The following is a 27,985-nucleotide window of genomic DNA, read 5'->3' on the forward strand; positions in this document are numbered from 1 at the left end:
TCCTTAAGGTCCTTCATATTTCTCTTGTAGACTTCCTATACTTTATTTTATATTATAATTATTTGTATTCTTGTTTCATTTTTCTTTCTCAACTCTAGGCTCATTAAGGGTAGTGTCTGTGTCTATATCTGTACCCTCCCAGCCCCTAGCACAGTGACTTACAGTTGGTACCTAACAAACATTTGTTTAATTCATTTTATTGATAACTTCAGTCTGACTTGTTCCTCATTGCTGTTTTCTGAGGGAACTACAGACCAAATGCCCCCTCACCTGGGTGTGTAGGAGTTGCACACGCTCGCTGGCATCCAGAAGCTCTTGTTCCGCTATCTTCCTGCTCCTCTCAGTCTGTTCCAGAGTTGCCCGCAGCTCCTCAATCTCAGCCTGCAACAGGTTGGCTCTGCGCTCCACTATTGCCAGCTGCTCTTTCAGGTCCTCCTGGCCTCGGAGGGCGTCATCCAGGTGGATCTGGGTATCCTGGATAATAAGAAAAATTGCTTTACTTGTGTGAAGTTGGTATATTTATACCATGACCTGAACTGGGGGATTATGATGACTTGGTGATGCAGATGGAGACTTTCTTTCCCTCCCTCCTCCTCCATGCCATTGCAGTAACAATACCAGTTGACAATGACATGATGTTTTCTCTACATCATCTTGTTGGAACATCACAACACCACAGGCACTACAGGGATTATTGTGTCCATTATAAAGATGAAAAAATCGGGGCTGAGAGAGAGAGAAGGTGACTTGCACACAGCCTGTGTCAAAGGCAAGACTGGAATTTAGGCCTTCACAACTCCATGTCTAGCATACCACCTTCCCCCTCTAAGAGGCGAAAGTCTAATGATACAAACTGGAGAGCAATAGCTCTTAAGCTACATGACAGAATTGGGATCCAAAAATACATCGATTGAAGGCTACAAGCTGGATAGAATCTAATGAAGAAAATGTGATAGGGAGGAATAGGTTCTGAACCCTATACACGGGTTCAACTAAACAACTGCTCAAATAGAGGCTTCAGGAGGGCCTGACAAAAAAAAGTATTCCTTGAAATGGGCATGAGGATTTTAGTGAATCATCATACTCTCAGCATGTGTCAACTGTGCCAGCATGGCAGATGAAAGAGGTAATGTAATCTTGATCCAAGATTTTGAGGGGTAGGTTCTAGAATGGACAAAGGGATTCCTGCTGTGGTCAGATCATGTCTGAAGTATTGCATTCAGTTCTATTTGCCAAATTTTAGGGAGAACGTTGACAAGCCAGATAGCATAAAGAAGAGTGTAAACAGGATGAGGGAGTGAACTTGAAACCATATCATTCCAGTCCAGGCTGAAACAACTGAGGATTTTTAGCTCAAGGAAGAGAACACGGCAGAAGGCACGATAACCCTCTTCAAGTGTTAGATGGGTGGCTGCATAAAACAAACAAGGATGGTGAAAGGCCTGGACATCCTCCCAGATGAAGATCAGTGAAAGGAGCTAGGAATTTTTAGCCTTGAGAAGAGAAAACTGAGGAGGGACATGGGAGCTTTCTTAAAGAATTTAAAAGGCTATCACATGGAAGAGAGATTAGACTAATAATGCTTAGCTTTAGATTAGACTTAGAAGCAAAGAAAAAAATTTAGGTTTGATACAAGTGAAAACTTCCGAAGAATCAGAGCTATTCAAAAGTGTAAAAAGCCTCTAAGCTGAGCCTAGAGGACCACTTGACACATATGTTGTCTCTGTATGTCTGAGATCTTTGGGTATAAGATGACCCAGAAAGCTCCTCAAATTCCTTCCAATTTTGAAATTCTGTGATACTTAGTACTTGTGTGACCTGGAATGATTCACAATCACTTTATTCCTCTGTTTATTTAATTCTAATTTTAGAAGGGGCTAGATGAAATGATCTCTAATGTTTCTACTATGCTAAATTCCTATGATTTAATTAGCTACATGGTTCCAATTTCATAGCTTTGTAAAAAGGAAGGTTGTTAAAAATCTATTTTAGGCCTGACAACTTTTTTTTTTTGGTTCATTTGGCAGGCTGATCAAATCCATTTACCTTTAATAACACTTGGGTGTTTCTGTAGTTCCTTATGGCCTCTGCAGCTTGGCGGTTGGCATGATTCAGTTGAATCTCCATTTCATTCAGGTCTCCCTCCATCTTCTTCTTTATCCTTAGAGCATCATTTCTGCTTCTGATCTCAGCATCCAATGTGCTCTGCATAGACTCCACAATTCTAATGTGATTTCTCTTAAGCTGTTCAAGTTCCTCGTCTTTTTCAGCCAATTTCCTGTCAATGTCAGACTTGACTTGGTTCAACTCAAGTTGGATACGCAGGATTTTTCCCTCTTCATGTTCAAGAGATGCCTAAATGAAGACAAAGTGTTAATTAGTAATAGAAAACAAATACTTCTTGAATTTTTTAAATGTAGGGACCAGGAATCAAGTCGCCCCTGAGCTCAACTCCATCTCCATGTTAATACCAGCATGCCTTACTTTATGCTATATATACATACATACATATATACATGTATGTAAACACATATACATACATAAATACATACTGGAAATATTCTAAAGTAACTTTTTAGAAATTTTTAGAAATTAAGTTTTAAAAATAGGGCAGCTTATTATTTAAAAGCAACTTTTATGAAACTTTTTATAAGTTTATATATGTTGATTTATTTTAAAGTTTATATTTATATATAAGTTTGATTTATAAAATCAACCCCTAAATGATTGGTTTTGAAAATGGAAAAACAGCAAAGTGGAATAAAATGAACACTCAGTCAGACAAATCCTCTAAATTTACATGTGCCTCAAATTTTTTGTCTGTAAAATGGGTATTATAATACCCTACTTATCTCTCAAGGTTGTTATGAGGAAAATGCTGTGTCAACTCTACAGTATTATGTACATATGTACTAGTGTTAAATTCATATTTCCCTAAGTCTGTTTTAGTTAAAGCACAAGAAACCTAGAAGGTTTGTTTTTCTTCATATCTGAAGTAATTGAGCCCAATAACTTTTAAAATTTATATATTAGTGGATAATTGAAATGAGACAGGAGTGGTATGTGCCAAGCCAGATGAACCACTACCACCACTACCACCTCCTCTTGGACCATGATACAAAAACCCAGGACCCTAAAGCCCAAGAGCCCAGATAATAGTAGTACCCTTTCAGCAGCTGCTTCTACCACCACCACCCCTACTCACACCCCCCATCAAACTTCCCTGTAACCATCATTCAGAGATGCCAGATGGTGCTGAAGCATGGCAACTACTTCTGAAGTTTTTCGGGCCCTGCCTTCTCAGCAGCCACAGAAGAAGGTTCTTGCCAACTAAGTTTTTGGTACCGTTAAATGGTCCAACATCAGGAATGAATATGACTTTATCAGTGGAAAAACGTTAAAGAAGATAAATTACCATCCACTTTGCTGCTTCACTCTAAAACCCACGGGACATTTCCATCTTAACTTGCAGGTAGAACATGTCACATGTGTTGCTTCCCCTATTAGAACGTGAGCTTCTTCAGAGCTGAAACTGTTTTGTCTTTCTACTGGTACCCCAAAACTTGTACATAGTAAACACTTAGAAATGCTTTTTATCTATTCGTGTATGATGCATGCATCCATTCATTCATGAGGGCTTAGAACTAGATGAAATCTAAGGTTGGGGCCATCTAGAAAAGCCTACAATCAGTCCTACCTCAGCTTCCTCGAGGGCAGCCTGCAGTTCACACTTTTCTTGTTCGACTTGCTTCTTTACTTTCTCCAGTTCATGAAGTTGTTTCCCTCCCTCTGCAACCTGCTCAGTGAGGTCAGATATCTCCTCTATTGGTTAATAGACAGAGAAAAGGTTGGTCAGAAGACGGCCAATGGTCTACCATTGCAACTAGATGGTGGAAAGTTTTAAAAAAATACTCACGCTGCAAGTTCTTGTTCTCTCGCTTCAGGGTTTCCAGGTGATCCAAGGATTCCTCATAGGCATTCTTCATCTTGAACAGCTCTGTGCTGAGAGCCCGGGACTCCTTCTGGGAAGCTTCGAGCTCAGCTTGAGTTTCCTCATATTTCTGCTTCCATTCTGACAACACCTAGACAACAGGAATGACCAGGCTAGGCAGTGGATAAAATTAGATAGGGTAAAATAAGCAAGAAGCAACAGCTACGGCCTGGGGATACCTTGTCAAAATTCCTTTGCTTTTTATCGAGCGCAGCACAGGCAGCGTTGGACCGCTCTACATCGAGCATGAGGTCCTCCACTTCATTTTGTAGCCGCTGCTTGGTCTTTTCAAGGGAAGCACACTTGGCATTCACAGCTTCTACATGTTCCTCAGCGTCCTGTAGGCGCTGGGCCAGCTTCTTCCTGGAAAGATTCAGAAGCGTGAATGAGCAAGATTAGAATCAAAATGTCCAATGGGAATTAGATTCAATTGCTTTAGAAGACCCAGGAGTTTACATTGATGGTTAGAGTGCCTAGCTGAAGAAGCACATCACTGAAATATTTCGATATAGTTCATGAACTGTGCTACTCCAGATCATGGCAGCTAAGGTAATTTTCTACATTGCTGAACTAGACCTATAGTACCTACAGTATAAGACACTGCTGTGGTTTTATTGCATTCATGTGATTTTTTGATGGTGCTTATTCAGTAAAACTTGTATTTCTATAGCACTTAATGTTAGCAAAGTGATTTCCTCACAGCAATATCCATAAAGTAAATAGTGTTAGCATTATTATCATCATTTTATAGACGAAGGAACTGTGGCTCAAAGAATTGAGGTGAATTAATTGCTTATGGTCACCCAGCTAGTGCTGGTAACAAGTTTTGAACTCAGGTCCAATATTTTCAACCTGCTTTCCTGATTAGCTACTACTGCCTCTCATGGTATACTGGTTCAAGCAGGACTTAGTCTCGCTTTACTTCATTCCCTTCTCTCTTTGATAAACTTTCTAGTCTCCTTGCCTTTGCTCTCACACTGTTCTCTGTCTCTTCCACTCCTAGCTCTAGAATCAAGATCAAATCAACTGTCATTGTTCTTGGAAGGGATGTGTCAGTCTACTCCCACTATAGCCCCATTCACCATCCCAGTAACTCTCTGAAATGACTCTTTCTTTGTGTGTTGTCTCTTCCCATTAGAATATAAGCTTCTAATAGCAGAGATTGCCTTTGTTTTTCAAACAGTCAATAAACATTTATTAAGCACCTGCTTTGTACCAGGCACTGTGTTAAGTGCTGGATATACCAAAAAACAGTCACTCCAGGAGCTCACATTTTTAATGAGGGAGACGACATGAAAATAAATATATACAAGCTTTACATAGTTTAAATAGGAAATTATTAAAAAGGGAAATCATTGTAATTAAGAGGATTTAGGGAAAACTTCCTATAGAAAGTAGTTTTTAGTTGGGACTAAAAGAAAGCCAGGGAGGTCAGTAGTCAGAGTGGATGACAGAGCATTCCAGGCCTGGGGGAACAGCTAGAGAGGATGCTTAGAGAGTACCTGGATATGAGCTTTTGTATTTCTATCCTCAGTGTTTAGTCAGCATTTGGCATACATTAAACATCTAATTGGTTTTTCTTTCATTCATTCAATGATATTTTCACAACCTTTTAGTATTATTTTCTCCATGTTGAAATGGCTACAATTTCATCCATTTCCTCTTATTTAAAAAAAATAAAATAGAACTCCAGAAAGAAATACAGAAGGTTGAATCTGCTGTCTTGTTCATTCAATGTAAAAAAGAAAATCCTTATAGGACTTAAGCAAAACTAGTCATTTGACCTGGAGGTGACTCATTTTGACTTTATTCCAGTTTAAAAGGTCTACCTGGAGGGAGGGGGAGAAAATTAGGAGCTCAAAAGCTTGTGGAATTGAGTGTTGTAAGGTAAAAATTAATTAATTAAAAAAAGTAAAAGGTCTGCCTTCTAGGAATTTCTGTTTTCCTTCCAAACTCAACTTAAATGCTGCCTTCTGCATGAGGTCCACTCTGGTATCCCTCCTTCTTTTTCCAAGGTTACTTTTGTAGCAGACATATGCATATATATGTGTATATATATATTTGTTGCATATATATGTGTGCGTGTGTATATACATGTGCATATATATTAGAATGTGAGCTCCTTGAGGGCAAATATTCTTTCACTTTTGTTTCTGTAGCCAGCTCTGTGCCTGGCCCATAATTTGTGCTTAGGAGTTCTAGCACACAGCACAGTTCCGGTCAGTAATTTTTACTTAATAAATGCTTGGTTGCTTAATTGATTGATTAAAGTGATTTTTTAATGTTCAGAGAGGGGTCCTGCATATATGAGGTATGGGGGTATGTGTATGTGTGTGTGTGTGTATGCATGTGTGTGTGTATATGTGTGTGTGTGTGTGTGTGTGTGTGTGTGTGTGTACAAAGACCTCTGAAGGCTCTGGTTTAGACTACTTTAAGCGTATTATACAGTTTACACTAATTCCATGCCCTTTATCACTAGATTTAAGGCTAGTGACTTTTAGGCACACTTCTAAGCAACTGATGATTAGACATAGCCCAAGTTGTCCCTTTCCTTTGTCCTTAGGTTCATCGTACATACTTGGCCTCCTCCAGCTCCTCTGTGCGCTGAATGGCATCAGTCTCATATTTGGTCCTCCACTGAGCGACTTCCGCATTGGCCTTGGACATTGCCCTTTGCAGCTCAGCCTTTGCTTCCAGCTCTTCTTCATATTGTTCCCGTAACAAGTCACAGTCATGGCGGGATGACTGCAGGGCATGGGCCAGAGCATTCTTGGCCTATGAAAATGGTAAATATCAATGTGTTAGTTTTATTTGCTTATAAGGAATCTTCGTTTTTATCAGTATAAAAGAATGAACTACTGGAAAAAATCTTGATATACAAAAATACACAAAAACAGAAAAAGAAACAAAGACAAAGAAAAGTTGCCATCAGTTACTCACTTTAGATTCCTCTTCTAGCTGCCGCTTCAGTTCTTCAATTTGTTGGGTAAATGCTTGTTTGCCCCTTAAAAGCTGAGAGACTAAAATTTCTTTCTCGTCTAATTGACGGGAATATTCACCTAAAATAACAAAGTGGAACATTTTATTAGGATCCTAGACAAAGAAAAGAAACTTAAGGCTCACATATATATATTCAGAACCTACTCCTACTTGTTCCTGTCATACCTATTGAATTTAAACACCCCTTAATTTCTATGGAATTTGTAGTCTTTTCTGCCTTGTTTGATGAACACTAATAGTTTGCCTTTTGAGGTGCATTTTTCACTTCCAAAGAGGAAATCCTACTTCTAACCCAGAATTTCTTTTCAGTTCTGTGTGATTCACCATTTGTAAGGTCATAGATTTCGAACTTGAATGGACTTTGGAGGTCATCTCATCTAATTCCAACAATTTCCATTTTACAGATAAGAAAACTGAGAGAATTGAGGTGCCTTGCCCAAAGTTGGAAGAGTCCAAGTCAAACTCTTCAGGATGCTCCCTACAGTGCCCTCCTTCATAGACTCAACAGAGAAACTTGCCTGCTTCTGTCTGCAGACGTGCTTTCTGGGCCGTCAGCTCATTGACCAGACGCTGTTGTTCTTCTTCCCTGTTCTTAAGTTCGCTAACTTGATCTTCCAGACTTCGGGACAGTTTTTCAAGATTTGCCTAGGAGAGAATGATGAGCCTCTGAACACAGTGAGAAAAGTAAAAAGTTTACCTTAATCCACTTTTAAATACAATATATTTCCTAGAAGTGGTTATAAAATAATGAAAATAAACATGCCAGAATTGACATATCTAAATGAATATTATTCTCTTAAAATAGTGACTCTCAGAGGCCTGGGAGATCTAGGAAAATTAATGTTAATTTCTTTAACACTTATTTTTGGAGAATGATTTAGATACTATAATAGATTTGGAAAAAGGTTGTTGTTGTTTGCCTTCATTCTCAGAGGATCAAAGACATCAGTTGGGTGATGTCTTGACTTGCAAGTGAATTGGATTTCAGTGAGGCAGAGCTATGCAAAGTCATCAGCCTCACTTTCTCTTCCAGAGTCCAGTGTCTTTCCCTTCCAGAGCCCAGTGTCAAGACATAGGGAGACCTTGGTCTGTTTAAGCTAAGGCTAGGGTCTTTCCCAAATCTCTGTTTTTTCTGAGGCAATGGAAAAAGAAGGCAATAAATCAGCCTTCCAAGGTTCAAACGTATCTGACAGTAGAGATCTATTTTATTTCTGAAACATATATCTAGGTGACAGAACCTCATAAGACTTGTTTGACTTAGTTGTTACTACTAATTTGGGGTGATTCGTATGGGAGTAAGTGATATTGCCAGAAGGAAGTGAAAGACTGTCATGTGGAAGGGAGATTACATGTGGTCTGCTTTATCTCAATAGGAGCAAAGGGAGGAAATTGCAGAGAGGCAGAATTAGGCTTTTTGTAAGGAAAACTTCATAGCAATTAGAGCTATCTGAAAGTGGAATGCTGCCTCACGGGGCAGTGTATTGCTTCTCACTAAAGGTCTTCAGATGTAGGCAGTGAAACCATCTGTCAGTTATGTTGGAGAATGGATTTCTTGTTCAAGTGTGGCTGGGCTTCCATGACCCCTGATTTGCCTTTCAGCTCTGAGATCTCATGATTCTTTGGGTTAGGAGTGTTGAAAATTCGCATTTTTCTAACTGTTCTCAAGACAGTAGTTTTTTTTAAGCTTTTTTCTACCCTTTAGATCCCTGACTATCTTTGGAACCTCTAGGTCCAGGTTAGGATCATGCAGCATGATACAGTAGATTAGGGCACTGGACTTGTCCTCAAGGAGCTCTGGATCCTTTCCCAGCCTTCGACACTTATTAGCTGTGTGACCTCAGGCAAGTCACTCAAAATCTTTGTACCTCAATTTCCTCAAATGTAAATGAAAGGAGTTGGATTAGATGATCTCTAAGGTTTCTTCCAGTTCTAAATTCATAACCCTATCAGTCTTCTTCAGACCCAGACCAACTTCCAGCATATCCAGGGAAAAACTGAATAATAAATATTAAGCTGAAAGAGATCTTAGAGACCACTTAATCTAACTTACTCAATTTACCAACAAGAAAACTAACATTAAAGTGGCTTGGCCTAGTTCATAGAGTGAGAAAATGGTAGTCAGAACCAGAACCTGGATCTTCTAAAGCCTACATCATAGCTGTCTTCTAAAGCCAGAAATCAGGAGTAGGCAGGTCAGTTTCTCTTTGGAGTCAGAGGTTCCAATCTATCATAGGAATTCTGTGTGTCTGAATATATTATAAAGCTTCCTGGGTGCTACCACATTGCCCTTAAAATTAAGTTCACTGTCCAAAATTTTTGGTAGATTTGTAAGTCTGATTCAGATCTACCAAAGATCACCTTGTGAACCCTTCAAGTTTTGACAGGTTTAGGGGCCTGGCTCCATTACTTGGTAGTTTAGAACTGGACAGATGCTGGCCTGTTTGTGCATTGGTCAATCGCTTCCAATAACTTGGAACTAGTCTGTATTAAGAATGTACCTAAATATAAGAAAATATGCACCAAAATTTTATCATTTTGAAAGAAGAGAGTTCTTTTGTCACTAGTTATGGCTAACATTTGTAGCAGGAAGCATACTTGAACAAGTGGAACAGGTGTGACAGGTAGAAAATTAGAATTAAAATAGTCACACCTGAGAAAGATGAGAAGCTATGAAAAAATTAATTATCAAGGGGATAGTTCTTCTACTTCTGATTATTTTTATTTTATTTTCTTGAATTTGATATCTTTAGCATGTTCTACTATTGGTTTTAAGAATGTTAAATTTTTATTGATACGATTTTTTAAAATTTCATCTTCATTTCCCAGTATATCTTCTCTACCCAGCAAACTATCAACAGTTTAAAAAGAAAGAAAACAGGCAGCTTGGCAAAACCCACATCAATCAAATATAACAGTCTATACAATTTTCCATACCCATTTGTCCTTCACCTCTACATAGAAGGGAGAATTATTTTTATTTGTAACAAAGCTACAATCGAGCTAGCTCCTACATTACCTTAGCTTTGGAGATCACTTCCATGTTACTGGAAAGGTCATCAATCTCCAGTTTGAGTTCACTCTTCTCCTTCTCCAGTTTCTGCTTGACCCTCTGCAGGTTGTCGATTTGTTCCCCCAGCTCAGCTACACTGTCTGCGTGCTTCTTCCTCAGAGTGGCCGCTGTGGCTTCATGCTGCAGGGTGGCCTCTTCAAGGTCCCTGCGCATCTTCTGGAATTCAGCCTCTCGCTTCTTGTTCAACTCCACCTGAGCTGAAGTGGCCCCGCCAGCTTCTTCCAGGCGCTCGCTGATCTCCTCGAGTTCCCTAGAGAGGTCAGATCGCTGCTTCTCAGCTTTAGCCCGAGAGGCGCGTTCTGCCTCGATTTCCTCCTCCAGTTCTTCAATGCGGGCCTGGCAGTAGGGGAAAACAGACCCATCAGCCCCTTCGTGTCAGTGGCTGATTCTCTGAGAGATGGAATCCGGAGAAGTGATGACTTTACCTGCAACTCCTTGATCTTCTTCTGTAGTTGAATTTCCACTGCCTGTTCATCTTCAATCTTGCTTTGTAAGTTGCTGATTTCAAATTCTTTCCTTTTAGAACCACAGACTGTTACCTTCTAATTTTATTTTGTCTAAGCCTCCTACCCACCAGCCCAATCCCATCGCTGATCTGCACAGAATATTTGGTCTCCTCCATTTTCAACCTGGGCTGCTTCACCCTTCCTTAGGCAGCCTGGTTGGCCCTCTTGCTCATGGGGCAAGATTGGTGACAGATTTAGTGCATTCACCCAATTGGCTCAGCAGCTTCGAATTCCTGAGCTCACATGATACACTAGGCTCAGCTTCCCTACTAGAAAGGTTTACAGGGTTACAGGTTGACTTGTCTGAATGAAAAAGACAACCTCATACAGACCTTGTTTTCCTTACTACATACTTAAAAAATTTGTTTAAAGATATTTCTGTCTTTTGATTTTACATCACCTTCATTTCCAAAAATTTCGCTTTTTTTCCTTTCTTACCCAGAAAGCCATCCTTTACAAACATGAATGAAAAGAAAAAAGAAAAGGAATGATTCAGCAAAACTAACCATCATATAAAACTATTTTGATTGTATTTGCAGTATTCCATACCCACAGTTCCCATCTATACTCTACTCCCCTCATCACCAACTTCGCAAAGAAAGGAGGAAGGCTTATTTTCTTATCTTTTTTCCTGTGTCAAGCTTGGTCATTATAATTACACATTGTTCAGTGTGTGTGATTGCTGTGCTTTCCACTTCCAGGGTTGCATTCAAAGCTGCTTACTTTTTAAGTTTTTCATCAAGCTGTGCTTTGTCATTTTCCATATCCATTGTGGATTCTTGGGCTAACTTAAGGTCACCCTCAAGTTTTCTCTTTGCTCTCTCCAGGTCCATGCGGAACTTCTTTTCTTGTTCCAATGATCCTTCAAGCTGAATCAGAAAGATATAAACAGTTTTTCAATATTGAAGTGACTTTTTTTTGGTTTTCTCTTTCAGAAGGAAAAAAGTTTATTTTTTAAAGACTTACATCATCCACTTGCTGTTCCAACTTGGTTTTGGCTTTGGTCAGTGTATTTACTTTGTCCTCTTCTGCCTGAAGGTCATCCAGGGTCTGCTGGTGGGCCTCTTGGAGGGCTTTCTTCTCTTTGGTGAGCTTAGCAATGGTTTCATCCAGCCCTGCCATCTCTTCTGTGAGGTTTTTCACCTTAATAAGTAGACAGCGAGATTGTTTTTAACATAAAATATGTTAACTATATAGCTATATCAGTAGTGCTGAATACTTATGATGTAAATATAAGGAACACAACTCAGACCTTGTTTTCTGTAGCATGTTTTTCCTTTTCCACCTTGGCTAGTGTCAGCTCAAGGTCATCAATGTCTTTCTTAAGCTCTGAACATTCATCCTCCAATTTCCTCTTCTTGGCTGTCAGTTCAGCATTTATTTCTTCTTCATCTTCAGCTCTTTCAGTCAATTCTTTGATTTTTGCCTCAAGCTGGATTTTGTTCCTGATAAGTTGTTCACATCGTTCCTCTGCATCAGCCAAGCTATCAGCTTCCTGTGGAGAAAATGCATTCAGTTATTGCATTAGGGATTTAAACTTTAAGCATGTTCTTTGAAGAGAAAAAGCCATCCTTACTGAATTATGATGAATGTTTTTCATTTAAAGAAGCATAGCTAATTTTATCATGTTGGCTTCAAAAATTCCCAATAGAGAAATAGGAATAAAGCTGTGTCTACACATATAACCTAACTAATACTTCCTAGGAAACAGGACTTAGATAGATAATGGGATGATTGTCTTTAAGAGTGAAAAGTGACAAAATCTACTAGAAGAAATGCTTTACTGGGTGAGACTCAAGAGACTTGGGTTTACTTGAAATTTCTTAACCTCACTGTCTCTGCTTTCTTCTTGTTGGGATAATAATGCTACTCCAAGTCAAGAAGTATTTATTAAGTCCCTACTATGTGCCAGACCTAGTAGTGGACACAGAAGATACAAAGAAAAGCAAAAATAGTCCTTGTCCTCAAGGATTTCACAGTTTAATGGGGGTTCAACATGCAAACAACTATGTATATACAAGATATATACAGGGTAAATGGAGGTAATACTAAAGGTAAAGTGTTAGCATTAAGGCCTTTTATAGAAGGTGGGTTGAGGAAGCCAAGAGGCAGAGATAAAAAGGGAGAATATTTTAGGCATGAGGAACAGACAGCGAAAGGCATGGAGTTTCTTGTTTGAGAAATAGCAAAGAAACCCCTGCCATTAAAACATCAAAACCAAATGCAGAAAACATTTTTTTACTGATCACTACCACTACCTGCTCCCTATGCACACCTTCAAACAATAAAGAGGCTCTAAAGAAAGGATTCAGCAAACCGTTTACCTCAGTGATACCACTACCAGGCCCATATTCCAGAGATCAAGAAAGAAGCAAAGGGCACATACATACAAAATTAGAACTCTGGCCTTTTTGACTAGAAGTCCACTACACTATCTAGCTGCCTCTTTGGGAAGAAGCCAAAGTGTTCTTGAGGGGAAAATTTCTATCTCTAAAAGCTTTCACCAATAAAAGTAAACAAAATAAATGAATTGGGTGTGTATCTTAAAACAAAAAACAAGAAAAACAAATAAAAATCCTCTAAATCATATGAAAATATGAATTCTAGAAATAGAAAAGATCAACAAAATGGAAAATAAAAAGCCTATTGAATTAACAAATAAAACTGGGAGCTGGATTTGTGAAAAAAATTATCAGCTAATCTTGTTAGAAAAAGAGGAAATCCTATTAGAAAAGAGAGGAAAAGCAAATTGCTAATTCACAAAAATTCACAAGAAAGGAGGAAGAAATAAAGGAAATTATTGGAAACCATTTGGTCCAATTAAATGCTAATAAAACCAATGACTAAAATGAAATGGCTCAATATTTATAAAACATAAAACACCCAGATGAACAGAATAAGAAGTAATTTAAATAACTTAATAAAAAAGCCATAATTGAACTCCCAGAGGAAAAAACCCTAAGACCAAATGGATTTATAAATGAATTCTGTCAAAGAACAATTTATTCCATTATTACATGAGCTGTTTGAAAAATAGGAAAATACCTCCTATTAAATTTTTTTTTATGAGACAAATATGGTGTTTATACCTAAACCATGGAGATACAAAGCAGAGAAAGAAAACTATACCAGGAATTCTTAATCTGGAATCCATAAAATTATTTTAAAACAATAACTGAATATAATTGGTTTCTTTTAAATCCTATGTACTTTTATTTTATATATTTAAAAAATAATAGCTAACATTTATATAGCACTTACCATGTGCCGGGCACTTGCTAAGCACTTTACAATTATTATCTTATTTGAAACTCACAACATCCCTGGGAGGTAAGTATTGTTATTATCTCTATTTACAGATGAGGAAACTGAGGCAAATGGAGGCTAAACAGCTTGCCCAGGGCCACACATCTAGTAAGTGCCTGAGGCTAGATGTAACTCAGGTCTTCCTGACTCTGACCCCAGAGCTCTATCCATCGTGCTGCCTAGATAACCTTTCTGAGATGGACTCCATCTCAGAAAAACTTTCTAAGATGGGGTCCATAGATTTCACTAGATTGCCGATGGTGTACACCACACAAAAAGAGTAAGGATTCCTGTTATTGACCAATATTCTTGATGAAAATAAAAATAAATAACTTTAAATAAAAGTATCAGCAGAAAGACTAACAACATATGAACATCCTATGAGAGGGTTGAATTTATACTAGGAATGAAAATTATGAAAAACAAAATTTATCTGAGTATCTTGTAGAAAGAAGAAGGCATTACTTTTAGAATGCATTCAATAATAGTAGCCTCTTATTGGAATTCTGAATACTCACTGATTGAACTTGGAGCTGTAGATCATTTTTCTCTTTCAAGAGAGATACCATTTTTTCTTCCAACTCCTTCCTTTTTGCCTCTGACTTTTCAAGACTTTCTTTTGTTTTCTCAAATTCCGCTTTCATGGTGGCCATCTCCTTCTCAGTTTCAGCACTCTTGAGCAGAGGCTTGATCTTAAAGAATAATTTCATCCAGGGCCAGTGCTTGACATTCATGAAGGCACGGACATTGTACTGGATGCAGAAGAGGGCTTCTCTGAAATGTAACAAAAAGACCAGTTGAGCTTCTGTAGTAGTATCAGGGCATAGCGCAGGTGTCTTACCCATGGTAGGTGTTGAATGTTTTTTAACTGAATCGTTGTAAACATCATCCTATTTTAATTAATGTCAGTTCTACTTCTAAATACTAAAGTTTGTATTAATGTTGCTTTGCTAATGAGTTCTGATGAATAAAAAATGTACATAAAGATGAGTACACTAATCTCTATTCATTAATGACTAAAATTTGTCTTTTTGGTAAGACAACATGCATACCCATGTTTGAATGTATGTACACTGTTAAGTACTCTTAATATAAGACCCACCCAATTTTCAAAATAATATGTTTGTGATTTGGGAGTAGAAGGTAGGGTGAGGAAGTAGAGTACCTCTTGGCCATTGCTATGTGGATCAAAATCGTGAAATGTTTGTAAATTGCCATTCCTAAACTAAGCTGATTCCTCATTATTCTGAAATCCCACTGACTTCTCAGGTTATTTTTTTAACTCTGCAATGCAATGTGCTAATTAGAAATTGATTGTATATTGTCTCTAGTGTTCTCTGCTTGTTGCATGTTATTATCTCGAACTAGATTGAAAGCTCCTTGAGTCACATCTTACACTTTCTCCTGAACTGAATAATAATTTTCTTGAGGCCATAATTCATTAAGATTGGCTCTTTCTCTCCAAAGAGCATGCTTAAATTTGAATCCTTAATTTAATATCTGAGTATGGTTTCTCTAGAAGAACCTGATAACTTTGCTGATGCAGAGAAAAGATAGGATTAATTTATTAAGACCAAAATTCAGGTTGAGGCAAAAATTAAATAATTGACTAAAAGAACTGAGGATAAATAAGTAAAGATGTAGGTACCTAGCTCAATGCTGAGTGCACAGTATTTACTGATTGCTATGTTAATTCACAAAGTAGCTCACATCAAGTAAAGAATTTTCTGCCCTGTATATGATCTGAGATTCTCACCCTTTACCTTTATAACTCCCACTATCCAAAAGTTTGGTGGTCAAGAACACTACAATAAAACAAACAAATGAAAACCCCCAAAATTTCTAAAGTCAACATTTTGAACAACACATTTTTTAAAAAATTCAGAATTACCTATTGCCTAAAAATTCAGCTACAAAAGAAGGAATAAATATGGGAAAAAATTTGTCCCCTTAGGTATAACTGCTTTGGAAATAGCAAAGTACCCTTGTCTTTTATTCTCTCTCACTTTTTAATTAACATATTAATATTGTTAAAAATAGGAAATGGATAAAAGGATGGATTATATCAGAGACTAACAGCATTCCTGAAGGAAGTTTAATATACATTAATTGTCAAAATGAGAAAACCAAAGGAGTCCATAAACTTCCTCAGCCAGAAAATATTTGATCGTCTTGTCAAATGGAAAGATATTGTAGTGAAGGGCTGTATCAGTTTGATGACCAACTCATTTGTAAAATCTTATAGAGGATAGTAGAAGATAATAAATAGTGATGTCTCATAAAACAACAAGATGCAGTGAGAGGAGAGAAACAGAGGGACAGAGGAAACAGAGATTGAGAAAGACACAGAGAGAGAGATAGAGATGGAGACAGAGAGATCATACCAAGAACATCAAATGATGAAACAGGAAGGACAAGAAACATATGAAAAATGGAAAAGATCTGTCAAGATTATAAAGTATTCTTTTGATCAATGACAATGGAGCTTTTACACTTGGACTTTTACATCAGTCATTGATATACTCTACCAAGGCAGGGTACAATGAGCTCATAGATGCATTAAAACATGTAAGTGCACTTTGTTGATGTGTTTCAATTCCTATAATTATCATTGGGAATTAAAATACAATTTGTATAACCTAAAAAAAAATAAAAATACGTATGTGGCATTAGCTCATTGTCTACATACAACCTGTGTCCACTCCCTTTTCTGCACCCAGGAAATTATATTTATTAAGCTATATCTCCTTTGCTCCTGCTAATTTTGAGCTGCACTTTTAAAGGGAATACAAATAGGTTGAGATTAGATGAGAGAGTCTTCTAGATGAGGGGAAATGGAATGGGCAGAAATAGGAATGCACAATGCAATGGAAAGGACCCAGTAAGCATCCAACTGATTTATTTACAAATAATGAATGATGAGACCAAGACTTGGCTTGATTAGGAAATGTCAAATATTAAAGAGCTTTGAAAACTACAATAGCTTCCTAAACAAGATTGTAGCATGATGAAAATTTTCTTCACAAGAAAGTTTTTTTGAGGAGATGTGTGTAGAACAGATTGGTAGGGAGAGATTAGAGGCAAGTGAGTAAGTGGGGTATGATGTGACCAGGCTCTAAGTGGAAAAATACTTTGCTGTGTGAAGTAGTGAGCCCTTACTGGGATTGTCCAAGCAGAATCTTTTAGGAATATTAGCTAGGGGATTGCTGCTTTATGTGGGAGGTTGGAACAGCTGGGTCCTTTCTAATGCTTATTTTCCAGGGCTAAAATTTGGTGATTCCATATTTCTAGAAGAATTGAAACAAAAGCAGAGACAGTATTATTCTTGTTACCTTCTTTGCAACATCTTCTGGTACTCTACCCTCATGAGGAATCCTCTGCACATGGCTTGAGTTCGGGTGATAATCTGTGCTAGCTTATCATCTCTCATCTCCTCCAAGAGACCCAGAAGACCAGCTTTGAAGAAAACCTTAACAAAGAAAAGATCACAATTTTCATTCTTCAGGAAGCACAAACACGGTAGAAGTCACTTATGTCATTATGTCAGACACAAAGAATTAGTGCTTATACCTTGGTGTGACCAAATTTATACTGGGTGTGGTCCACATCAATAGACCCGAGAAGCTTCTCAGAAGCCTTCTTGCTGTCAATGAACTGCCCTTCAGGAATAGCACTTGCATTTAAAACCTTGTATCTGTTGGATTAAACAAACTGGAAAATGATATAACCCACAGAAACATAGGTAATTAATTTGTTGTTTATTGATTTCAATTAATCTCCACCAATAGGTTAATGGAAACATCATCAATCATATGGCTATGGGTTACATACCTTGATATCCTTGGCAGGGTAGACTAGATAGCTTTGGAGGCCTCCACTGAGCACATGGCAGGTAATAAATAACTATTTCTGATTGAATTTGGTGAACATTCAGCGTAACAAATAGCTCATATTTATATAGTGCTTACTGTGCTAAGGCACTGTGCTAAGTGCCTTATGATTATTACTTTATTTGATCCTCATAAGAACTCTAGGAGGTAGATACTATTCCTGTTCACATTTCACAGATGAGGAAACTGAGGCGAACAGAGGTTAAGTGGCATGCTGAGGGTCACACAGCTAGTAAGTGTCTGAGGCTGGATTTGAATTCGGGTCTTTTTGCATCCAGGCCTGGAGAATGCCCCCACTTTGGAACCTGAATTCAAATCCTTTCTCTGCCAGTGTTTTCCCCTCTCAGATTACCTTCCATCTGCTATTTCTATATCTTGTCTGTACCTAGTTATTTATAAGCTATTTCCATCACTAGAATGTGCCTTCCTTGAAAGTAAGAACCGTGTTTTTGCCTTTCTTTATACTCTTAGCCTTAGAATAGTGCCTGGCACATAGCACTTATTAAATGATTTTTGATTCACTGACACAGTCCTGTATGACCCTGAAGAAATCACTTAACATCTCAATCACCCAGGCAATTTTCTCAAACTATAAGTTGTAAAACAGTTGCCTCTATGTGTTGGTAGAGGGAGTTTCCTCTCTGTGAGTTCCTTTCATTGATGAAATCAGAAGTCTACATAAAAAATAAATCCAAAGAAATACTAATGATAACCTGAGAAGAGAGAAAAAAGATCAAAATAATTGAGGAGTGAAGGATTTCATGGCCAACTCTCTCACTGTACAGATGGGAAAACTCAGGATAAGAGAAGGGGTGTGATTTGTCCAAGGTCACACAGGGAGTAAAAAATAGTGGAATTTGAATTCAAATCTGTATCATTTGACTTGAAATCCAGTATTCTTTGCACCATACTACTCTACCTTCAAAAAATTTCTACTCCTTAATCCATGTGCATTTCCCATCTTCAAGAAGTGTTCATTTTCATCTTTCCTGCTGTTCTTTCCCATGCAACATTTTGTTTGCTCACTTATACAACCAGTTAAACATGATATGTGCAGTATTTTATAACATTGCAATGATGAAATATTGAAGGGTTGCATTATTGTATTATATAATAGACCAAGGAAAGGCTGACCTCTGTTTGAAATCACCATACAGGATCCTGCTTGGGAATCCTTTCCGACAAATTCTGATGCCTTCCAGCACACCGTTACACCTCAGCTGGTGCAGGACAAGTTCATGTTCCATGACACCTGAAGGAAACCACTATATATATTCATTGTCTTTCAAAATGAAGAACTCATAACCAATACGTATTTTAATCTGAGTCTCTTACCAGGAGTTTTGGTTTCATTGGGAATGATACACCGTACGAAATGAGGGTGAGTGCTCCTCAGGTTGGTCATCAGCTTGTTTAAATTCTCCTAGGAGACCACATGAGAAGTTTCATGAATGTAGATCACATCATAATCACAGAACCTCAGAATTGGAAGTGACATGTTCAGCCTGTATCTGACCAAAAATTCCTTCCAAAGATCAGTCCTTCAGCAAGAAGAATACCATTTCAAGTAGGCTCATGAATACCTTGTGAATAGTTGCTCCTTAAAGTAAGCAACAATATGTGCCACTTGAGGAAATAAGAATGCTGGTATCATTTCAGTGTCTGGACCTGCTGGGAAATCCCAGAGAGGAAACTATTCTGCAATCTATAGTCTTAGAACGTGGTCTAAGAGCACTGAGAGTTTAAGTGACCCATCGTTGTCACACTGCTAGTATGTAATAGAAGTGGGGCTTCTACTCAGGTCTTAATGACCCTAAGGTCTCTCTCACTATCAGTGTTCTGTAAAAACCTGATATTTTATAATTAAAAATTGATATTAAAAAGCACTCCTATGAATTACCTAACAGCAACACTATAGAACAAGTAGGAAAGGAATTCCTAATGCACAAAATCACAGAATTTCGTGTTTGGAAATATTTTGGAAGCTATTTAGTCCAACCCATATCTAATCAATCCCTTCTGTATCATCCCCACTTCTGCTTGAAGATCCTCAATAAGTTGAGGGATAGAGGAACCCATTACCCCTCAAAGACAACCCACCCCACTTTTGAATAGATTTAAGTTTTTGGAAATTTTTCTTATCTCAAACCAAAATTGACCTGTCTTCAACTTCTACCATTTTCTCCTAGTTTTCTCTTCTGGGGCCAGACAGAACAGGTCCAACCCTTCCACATTCTAGCCTTACAAATACTTAAAAAGTAGCTATCATGTCCCTTCCTTGTCCCTTGCTCCATATCTCTCCTTTTCATTGTCTTCTCTCTGAAATATCTCTACTGCCTTTAACCAATCCTCATATGACGTGGTCTCATCCCTTTATTATACTGATTGGTCTCATTTAGATGTCATAGGATCAGGTAGGCAGTGCATTGGCTAGAATGCTGGGCTTGGGGTCAGGAAGACTCACCCTGAGTTCAAACCTGACCTCAGACACTCACCAGCTGTGTGACCCTGGGCAAGTCCCTCAACACTGTTTGTCTCAGTTTTCTCATCTATAAAATGAGCTGGAGAAGGAAATGGCAAACCACCCTAGTATTTTTGCCTAGAAAATTGCAAATGGGGTCACAAAGAGTCACAACTGAATTGCAACAACTTTTTAAAAAATATGATGTCTATAGAAATAACTGAAAAATAGAAGTATGTGTAGAATAATTTTACATATGTATACACACACATATTTGGGTTTAATGGTAGCCATCTCTAGGGCAGGGTTGGGGAGGGAAGAAAAAAAAGAAATTTACCCAATAATTTTACTGTATATTTAAAAGGAGTAGCAAGTTGTGTATAGGAGATTTGCAGTTGCATTGCAATCATTTTTTATTATACTATGTTATAGAAATGTTTGCTTTATTACATGAATTAAAAATTAAATAAAAAATGTGGTGTCTAGAACTGAAAACAATGCTCTGCATTGGAATACAACAAAATTACTACACCCTGAATTCTGGACACCGTGCCTTTCCTTGCAACCTAAGATCACACTGATTTTTTTCTTAGCTACAAAAAAATAACCAAACAATCAAAATGTTGACTGACATAATCTTCAGTCTATTAATGGCCCCAGATATTTTTCAGAAAAATTGTTACTTCATCATAATTCCCTCATCTTGTTCTTATGAAGGTGATTTTTTTTCATCCCAAGTATAGGACTTTTTACCTTATGACATTTGACCCTATTAGACTTGGCCTATTATTCTACTATATACATATATACGTATATGTATATACATATATATGTTTAATATATATATGCATGCATACATACATATATGTGTGTGTATTTTTGGATCAAATAAGATGACTTAGGTAAAGCACTTTGCCAACCCTAGGCTACTATATAAATGCTAGCTACTACTGCTGCTGCTGCTGCTACTACTACTGACCCTTTTTGTCCAATGGTGTTCATAATTCTTCTCAGTTTTGATGGGTAGTATGTATATACGGTATGTATATATAGTATGTATAGTAGTATATGTATGAGGGAAAGAAATGGAAACATATGCTATAGTCTGGTCAGAGTGAATAAGAGAGGAGGCCTGTAGACAAAAACAGCTAATGAATGAGTCCATAAAAAGGCACCTGTTAAACACCAAAGTGATTTGACAAACTCCTTTAGCTTATCTAGATTACTCATGATTGGTGAATTTGAAGGTGTCTGGAGTCTGTTTATTCCACAAGGGTACATTTCTAAAGGACTTCAACTTACTTGATTCTCTTGGGTATTAAACTAGTCTTGCCTTAACTATGCAGAAGTAGCCTGTAAATTCCAGGCAGGATTGGTTTCCTGGATTGCCTGATTTCTCAGGGTCCTCAGTATAAAAATTATCACCCAAGTGTCAGGGATAAGAAATTAGCACTCTCTTATCCCACCAAACAAAGTTTATCCAAGGCACAATAATTATAAGCATTTCTTGAGACTGAATAGAGAATGTTGAATTAAATTTTCACTGTACCCTGAAAAGAGCTGACACCGTCTGGAAAGATGAACCCTTCTTCTTGGAACTTTTCTTTGCTCCACCCTCTGAGATGGAAAAAATGCATCAATTAAGATAGAATCTGGACTCTGGAATGTTACCTGATGATTTTATAGGAATCAATATATGTAGGCAAATATTGCAGATATTACCTGCTTCAGCTGCGGCATATGCAGAGAAGAGATTAGCCAGAGTTTTCATTGAGGATTTCTGGTAGAGCCCAACCACTGTCTCATTCAGGGGGTCCTTATTCTTGTCTAGCCAGCCTGCAATGTTGTAATCTACGGTGCCAGCATAGTGTATGAGAGAGAAATGGGCTTCACCCTTTCCTTTCGTAGGCTTGGGTTTCTGGAAATTGCTGGACTTGCCAAGATGCTGGTCATACAGCTTGTTCTTGAAAGATGTATCTGTTGCTTTGGGGAACATACATTCCTCTTCTAGGATGGAGAAAATTCCCAGTGGCTGAAAGACAGAGGAGAGACATTGGGTTTCAAACCATCCTCTTTCAAAAGCAAATATTGACATGATTGTTTTTTCTTTGGGTCATGAACAGCCCTAAATTAAGCAAACTCATGCCACAGATCAAGAAAATACCTTTATTTGGGAAAAATGATTTGGCTGCACTCATTAAAAACAATCCTGCCTACTTAATGAGTTGTCCCTTAGATTATGCAGTAGTTCCATCACTACCACCATGTTATAAGGCAACCACATTATAAATAGCTTTGTTTCTAAAGAGAAAAGAAAACAGGATATATAGGGTCCAAATTTCACAGTAAAAATTGGTTTTTAAATGCTGTTTATTTTAAAATATTTTTCTTAGACAAGTGAATCTGCTTTTAAAGTTTTTGTCACTAAATTCAACCTTGCTGCTCCAGAAGAAGGTATCCTGTAATATTATAATTACATTGAGATTTAAAAGAACCCCAATAATTGAGTGTCTTTAATATATTTAAGCTTCTTTGCTATTTATATGGAAAGAATTTAAATAATTTGAATTCTTTTGCTTGGTTTCTTGATTTTGAATGGAGTAGCTGTTTGGCTGGTTGTGATTATTAAGAATAATGAGACCACATTTTTCCTGATGCATCATTTATGAAATATTTAAAATAAAACATTAGAAGTAGATTTGGCTTAGATGGTAATATCCTTTATCATAATAAAGGAAGGTAGTTTAGAAAAAAAACACAAGCCCATTCTGGCTTTTGTTAAAGGCTTTAAAACAGGTCCCGTGTTGGTTGTCCTAAGAATGTGTTCTCTTTCATTCTGCCTATGTATGAGTTGGGAAAAGGAAGTTCTTTTCAAATTACAAAATGCAACATTTTGAATGCCCCAATCTCAAACCTGGTGGAATTAACAGTGACAAGAGGTATGTAGGCTGTCTTTGAAGAGACATATGAGAAAACCAAAGTCAGCCATGACTAATGATATGATTAAACCACTGTTCAAAAAAGGTCAAACACACCTTCTCAATGAGCTCAATGCAGGCAGCCAGGTCCATCCCAAAGTCAATGAACGTCCACTCAATGCCTTCCTTCTTGTACTCCTCCTGTTCCAGCACGAACATGTGGTGGTTGAAGAACTGTTGCAGTTTCTCATTGGTGAAGTTGATGCACAGCTGCTCCAGGCTGTTGAACTGAGACAATCAAACACCTTGAGTGAGACTGGAGAAACAAGGAATGCTGCGGTCTGACATATATGTAATTTGGTTACTCACATCAAAGATCTCAAAGCCAGCAATGTCCAGGACTCCAATGAAGTACTGTCTGGGCTGCTTGGTGTCCAGCTGCTGGTTGATGCGAGCGACCATCCACAGGAACATCTTCTCATAGACAGCTTTGGCCAGGGCACCCACAGCATTGTGCACCTTCAAAGACAGAGGGTTAATTCATAGAACTACTAGAAGAATGTCAAGAATGTATCAATCCCTTGTGGTAAGTTTAAATATTAAATTTACCTGCTGCACAGTCTGGCCTTTGGTGACATATTCATTGCCAACCTTCACTCTAGGGTAGCACAATGCTTTAAGGAGGTCAGCAGAATTCAGATTTTGGAGATAGGCAGCCTTATCAGCAACTGTGGGGGTAGGATGTAATAAAGTTAGATTATCATGCTTGCCCTTCTGCCCACCTACCAATCAAGTTTTTTACAGCAACTTTTGCTTTTTTATAGACCACCAAAAACCTTTGCAGGTATTTAAGTGCTGCCTTTCTAATATCATGGCTTATACTTTCCTTTAAACTGTTTATCACCTCTACTGGCCAAGATGTATTTTTGTCTTGCATTTGTTGCAAGTATCCTTGGGGTTGTCATAGACATCATCATCATTTCGGGTCAGGAGTCACATTCTTCCCTCCTATCCCCAGTTGCTGGTGAGTTTGTTGTTGTCATGGTTCAGTCTTTTTTTGGTTGTGTCCAATTCTTCGTGACCCCACGACCCCATTTTTGGTTTTCTTGGCAAAGATACTGGAGTGCTTCACCATTTCCTTCTCTGGCTGGTTTACAGATGAGGAAATGAGGCAAACAGGGTTAATTGACTTGCCTAGGGTCACACAGCTAGTAAGCATCCGAGGATAGATTTGAACTCATGAAGATGAGTCTTCCTGATTCCAAGCCTAGTGCTCTATCCACTGGGTTACCAAGCTTCCTCTTGTTGGTGAATTATCCTGCTTCAAATTATACACTAATATGTGTTTTATATATATGTATGTATGTATATATATATATACATACATATGTATTGTTTATTTTTTTTCAGTTCTATCCAACTTTTTGTAACCCCATTTGGGGTTTTCTTCACAGACATACTGGAGTGGTTTGCCATTCCCGTTTCCAGCTTATTTTACAGATGAGGAAACTGAGGCAAACAGGGTTAAATGACTTGCTCAGGGTCACATAACTAGTGAGTATCTGAGGCCAGATTTGAGTGAAGATGAGTTTTCCTGACTCCAGGCCTGACACTCTATCCAGGGTGCCATCTAGCTGCCCCAAATACAAGTATGTGTGCATACGCATACACACACACATACATATATATATATACTTATTAATTATATATATTCATATATACATATACTTATTAATGCATATATATTCATATATACACAAAAATAGATATGTGTATATGTCATAGCTCCCTAGTAGAATATGTTTCTTGGTGGCAGGGATTAACAACTTCCCTGGGACCTAGGAAACCTGGGTTATATTTCTAGCTCTACCATTTGCTTACTATGAGGCTTTGGGTAAATCACTCTTGACCTCTGTTTCCTCATGTGTAAAATAAGGGAGTTGGGCTGGATGATCTCTAAAGTCTATTCTAGCCTGGGAGTGCTGGGTACCATTTTAAGCCTTTCTTGTGAGAGTTGATTACTAAATTTTCAGTGTGAAGAGTTATACCTCAGAAATTGATACACTACAAATCAAGGCTTGGTTTATTGTTTTTTAATCATCTGGACCTATGAAAGTGATGGAGAAAATATTAATAATGCAGATTAAATTTAAAAGTGTGTTCTGTGTACATCTTTTTTTTTCCTTTGAGAGCTGATTAAATAATTACCAGCATACCAGTGACTCCAGCACAACATTCTATGATTGTACACAATGTATGTTAAATGCCCAATAAGTTTTTAGACAATAATTGGTCTAAGCTGTCCAGAGGAGATAGGGGTAATAGGATTACCTAGCTTTAGAATCAGGAGGAAAATTAAAGGTTATGAAGGAAATACATTAGGGAGGAAACAATTTTGTGGTGATTCTCTGGAGTATTTTTAAACAGTATTTTATTTTTTTCCTATTACATATTAAGATAGTTTTTAACATTTTAACATTCATTTTTTTAAAATAAAATTTTGAGTTCCAAATTTCCTTCCTCCCTTCACTCTTTTTTCCTATGGTAAGCAATGATATAGGTTATCTATGTGCAATCATGTAAAACGTACTTTCCGGAGTATGTTTAAAATTTTTTTAAAATAAAAATCAAATGAACTTAATGATAAATATTTTCTCACTCTATTTTTCTCCCTTGATGTTGATGCTGGCCTCTGTTTGGGTTTCATCAATGCTACATCTAACATTTTTTGCTCTGGGATATGTAGGAGGAGGAGACAGCGTTAAGTGTGGAACTACACCCTTAACAATACACTAAGGTTTTTTATACTATTGAAAGCAATGTGTCCTGCTACAAAGATGCCACTGCTGTGTTATTGGGGCTGGCTGGCACTGGGGCTAGATAGGGGAGGAAGTAGCCACCAGTATGGAAGGGGATAGATAGATAGATAGATAGGGGAGGAAGTAGCCACCAGTATGGTACTATCTGAGCCATCAAAATTTATAAAAGTACTCGAGGTACACTTTTAAGTTTATTCTGCATTATTAACATTTTTGTCTAGTCAATCAGTAGTGATTTGTAGTATTTGTTGATTTCTGAGGTATAAATGCTCATGTTAAAAATTTAACAATTGGCTAGCCAGTATGAGCTCATTCCCTCACTCCCCTGGATTCATACTTGTTTATCTTACCTGTAGAATATATTAATATATATATATATATATATATATATACACACATACATATATGTACACACCTAATATGTATATGTGTATATAATGCATGTAAGGCTATATCAATACGAAGAATGCGATTTTGTCAGTGTGGGTTAATGCAGGTCTGCTGATCAATCAGTAGATAGATCTCAGTGAGTTGCCTGAGGTTAAGTGACTTGCTTGTGTTCACATGGTGATATTTGAATTCGAGTTTGCCTGACTCCAAGTCTGACACTCTATGTGATGCACGTCCTGTCATCAGTTTAATCAGTCATACTGAGTATGAATTATTTGTTTTGTAGTTCAGTCACTTCAGTTGTGTCTGACTCTTTGTGACCCCATTTGGGGTTTTCTTGGCGAAGATACTGCAGTGGTTTGCCATTTCCTTCTCCAGCTCATTGCATAGATGAAGAAACTGAGGCAAACAAGGTAAAGTGATTTGCTTAGGGTCACACAGCTAGGAAGTGTCTGAGAACAGATTTGAACTCAGATCTTTCTGATTTCAGGCCCATTGCTCAATCTACTATGCTACCTAGCTGCATATACATACAGATATATATTTGATGAAGATGAATTATGAATTAGTTTCTGTTTATATTTTGCATAATGTAAAAGTCAAATGGATAGTTATTTACTACCTTCGGTGCCATCTGGCTCAGCTTGTTCCTCTCGCTGCTTTTGCTTGAATTTCATGTTCCCATAATGCATGACAGCCCCGGTAAGCTTGTAAATGGACACTTTTTCTTCTGAAGTAAAACCCAGGATATCAATAGCACTCTATAAAAAGAAGAGATATGACAGAGATCAGGTACAGGATTCTCAAGATTTCACTTTGTTTTAGGAGGGAGCATTTATTGATTTACTTAGTTACAAGGTACAATGCATCATGAATTTGACACTTCTAATACATGGGATGTGTCACATAGAACTTTACCTGGAAAAAACCCCAAATGGTTACATGGCTAAATATTACATCCCGAGGGATGTCGCAAGGCAGCCACAGTAAGTTCAGACATAAATGTATGAACCCATCAGTAGAACTGGCTAGCACCACTAAAAAACTACTCAAACATACATGTCCTCTATATTGACAGTGAGCTAGTGACACCATCTTCGTGTTAGAAAGACAACCGACTTTTTGTGAGTGTTACTCACATCAGTAGCGATTAGCTCTTCCTGGTCATCGATGCTGGGAACAGTGATCTCCCCTTGACTGACAAAGGCATAGTCATATGGATTGGTAGTGATCAGAAGCATCTCTAAGCACATAAAGTAGAGGGCATATGGTTTAAGTTTGAGCTTGCTAATGGGATTATTAGCACCCGGGTAATAAATTAAAACACTGCCTTACCAATTAGTTCTGGCTTCTTATTGGATGTGATCTGATAAAAAATGTGATAGCTTCTTTCAGCCTTTAGTTGAAAAGTAACTCGAGATTTCTCTAGCAGATCTGAAATGACAAGTAAATGGAGAAAAATGTAAGCTTTAACAAATTGAAGAGTTTACAGAAATATAAAAAACAGAACTAGAATGTGTCCTAATCATGTTGTGAGTTATATACAATGACAATGAATATACAATGTAGAATGTATGTTTGACAGGAGTAAATAAGTAGGTTTTTTTAAACTAGCCTACATTTTTAATCACATC

General features: G+C 37.6%; 1 protein-coding gene across 3 annotated transcripts in view; it reads right to left on the minus strand.

The window, feature by feature from the left end:
• Positions 1 to 27,985, minus strand: part of LOC118848931 (myosin-8) — a 43,494-nt gene that overhangs the window by 6,962 nt on the left and 8,547 nt on the right. For 2 of the 3 annotated variants that reach the window (XM_036757980.1, XM_036757978.1), the window contains exons 8-33: positions 27,687 to 27,785; positions 27,491 to 27,594; positions 26,974 to 27,112; positions 23,752 to 23,870; positions 23,512 to 23,661; positions 23,260 to 23,430; positions 21,947 to 22,256; positions 21,774 to 21,841; positions 19,099 to 19,186; positions 18,898 to 19,015; positions 17,444 to 17,567; positions 17,206 to 17,342; positions 14,392 to 14,647; positions 11,820 to 12,062; positions 11,534 to 11,710; positions 11,291 to 11,436; positions 10,487 to 10,577; positions 10,008 to 10,397; positions 7,510 to 7,636; positions 6,932 to 7,050; positions 6,570 to 6,766; positions 4,171 to 4,354; positions 3,917 to 4,082; positions 3,698 to 3,822; positions 2,047 to 2,355; positions 271 to 474 (exon numbers count right to left, since the gene is read on the minus strand). In XM_036757980.1, coding sequence (XP_036613875.1) covers positions 271 to 474; positions 2,047 to 2,355; positions 3,698 to 3,822; positions 3,917 to 4,082; positions 4,171 to 4,354; positions 6,570 to 6,766; positions 6,932 to 7,050; positions 7,510 to 7,636; positions 10,008 to 10,397; positions 10,487 to 10,577; positions 11,291 to 11,436; positions 11,534 to 11,710; positions 11,820 to 12,062; positions 14,392 to 14,647; positions 17,206 to 17,342; positions 17,444 to 17,567; positions 18,898 to 19,015; positions 19,099 to 19,186; positions 21,774 to 21,841; positions 21,947 to 22,256; positions 23,260 to 23,430; positions 23,512 to 23,661; positions 23,752 to 23,870; positions 26,974 to 27,112; positions 27,491 to 27,594; positions 27,687 to 27,785 — 4,361 coding nt within the window. Of the gene's footprint in view, positions 1 to 270; positions 475 to 2,046; positions 2,356 to 3,697; positions 3,823 to 3,916; positions 4,083 to 4,170; positions 4,355 to 6,569; positions 6,767 to 6,931; positions 7,051 to 7,509; positions 7,637 to 10,007; positions 10,398 to 10,486; positions 10,578 to 11,290; positions 11,437 to 11,533; positions 11,711 to 11,819; positions 12,063 to 14,391; positions 14,648 to 17,205; positions 17,343 to 17,443; positions 17,568 to 18,897; positions 19,016 to 19,098; positions 19,187 to 21,773; positions 21,842 to 21,940; positions 22,257 to 23,259; positions 23,431 to 23,511; positions 23,662 to 23,751; positions 23,871 to 26,973; positions 27,113 to 27,490; positions 27,595 to 27,686; positions 27,786 to 27,985 lie in introns of all 3 variants that reach the window. The other variant, XM_036757977.1, reaches the window with a different exon arrangement.

This window comes from Trichosurus vulpecula, chromosome 4, assembly GCF_011100635.1.
Source record: "Trichosurus vulpecula isolate mTriVul1 chromosome 4, mTriVul1.pri, whole genome shotgun sequence".
In the NCBI taxonomy this organism is placed as follows: Eukaryota; Metazoa; Chordata; class Mammalia; order Diprotodontia; family Phalangeridae; genus Trichosurus; species Trichosurus vulpecula.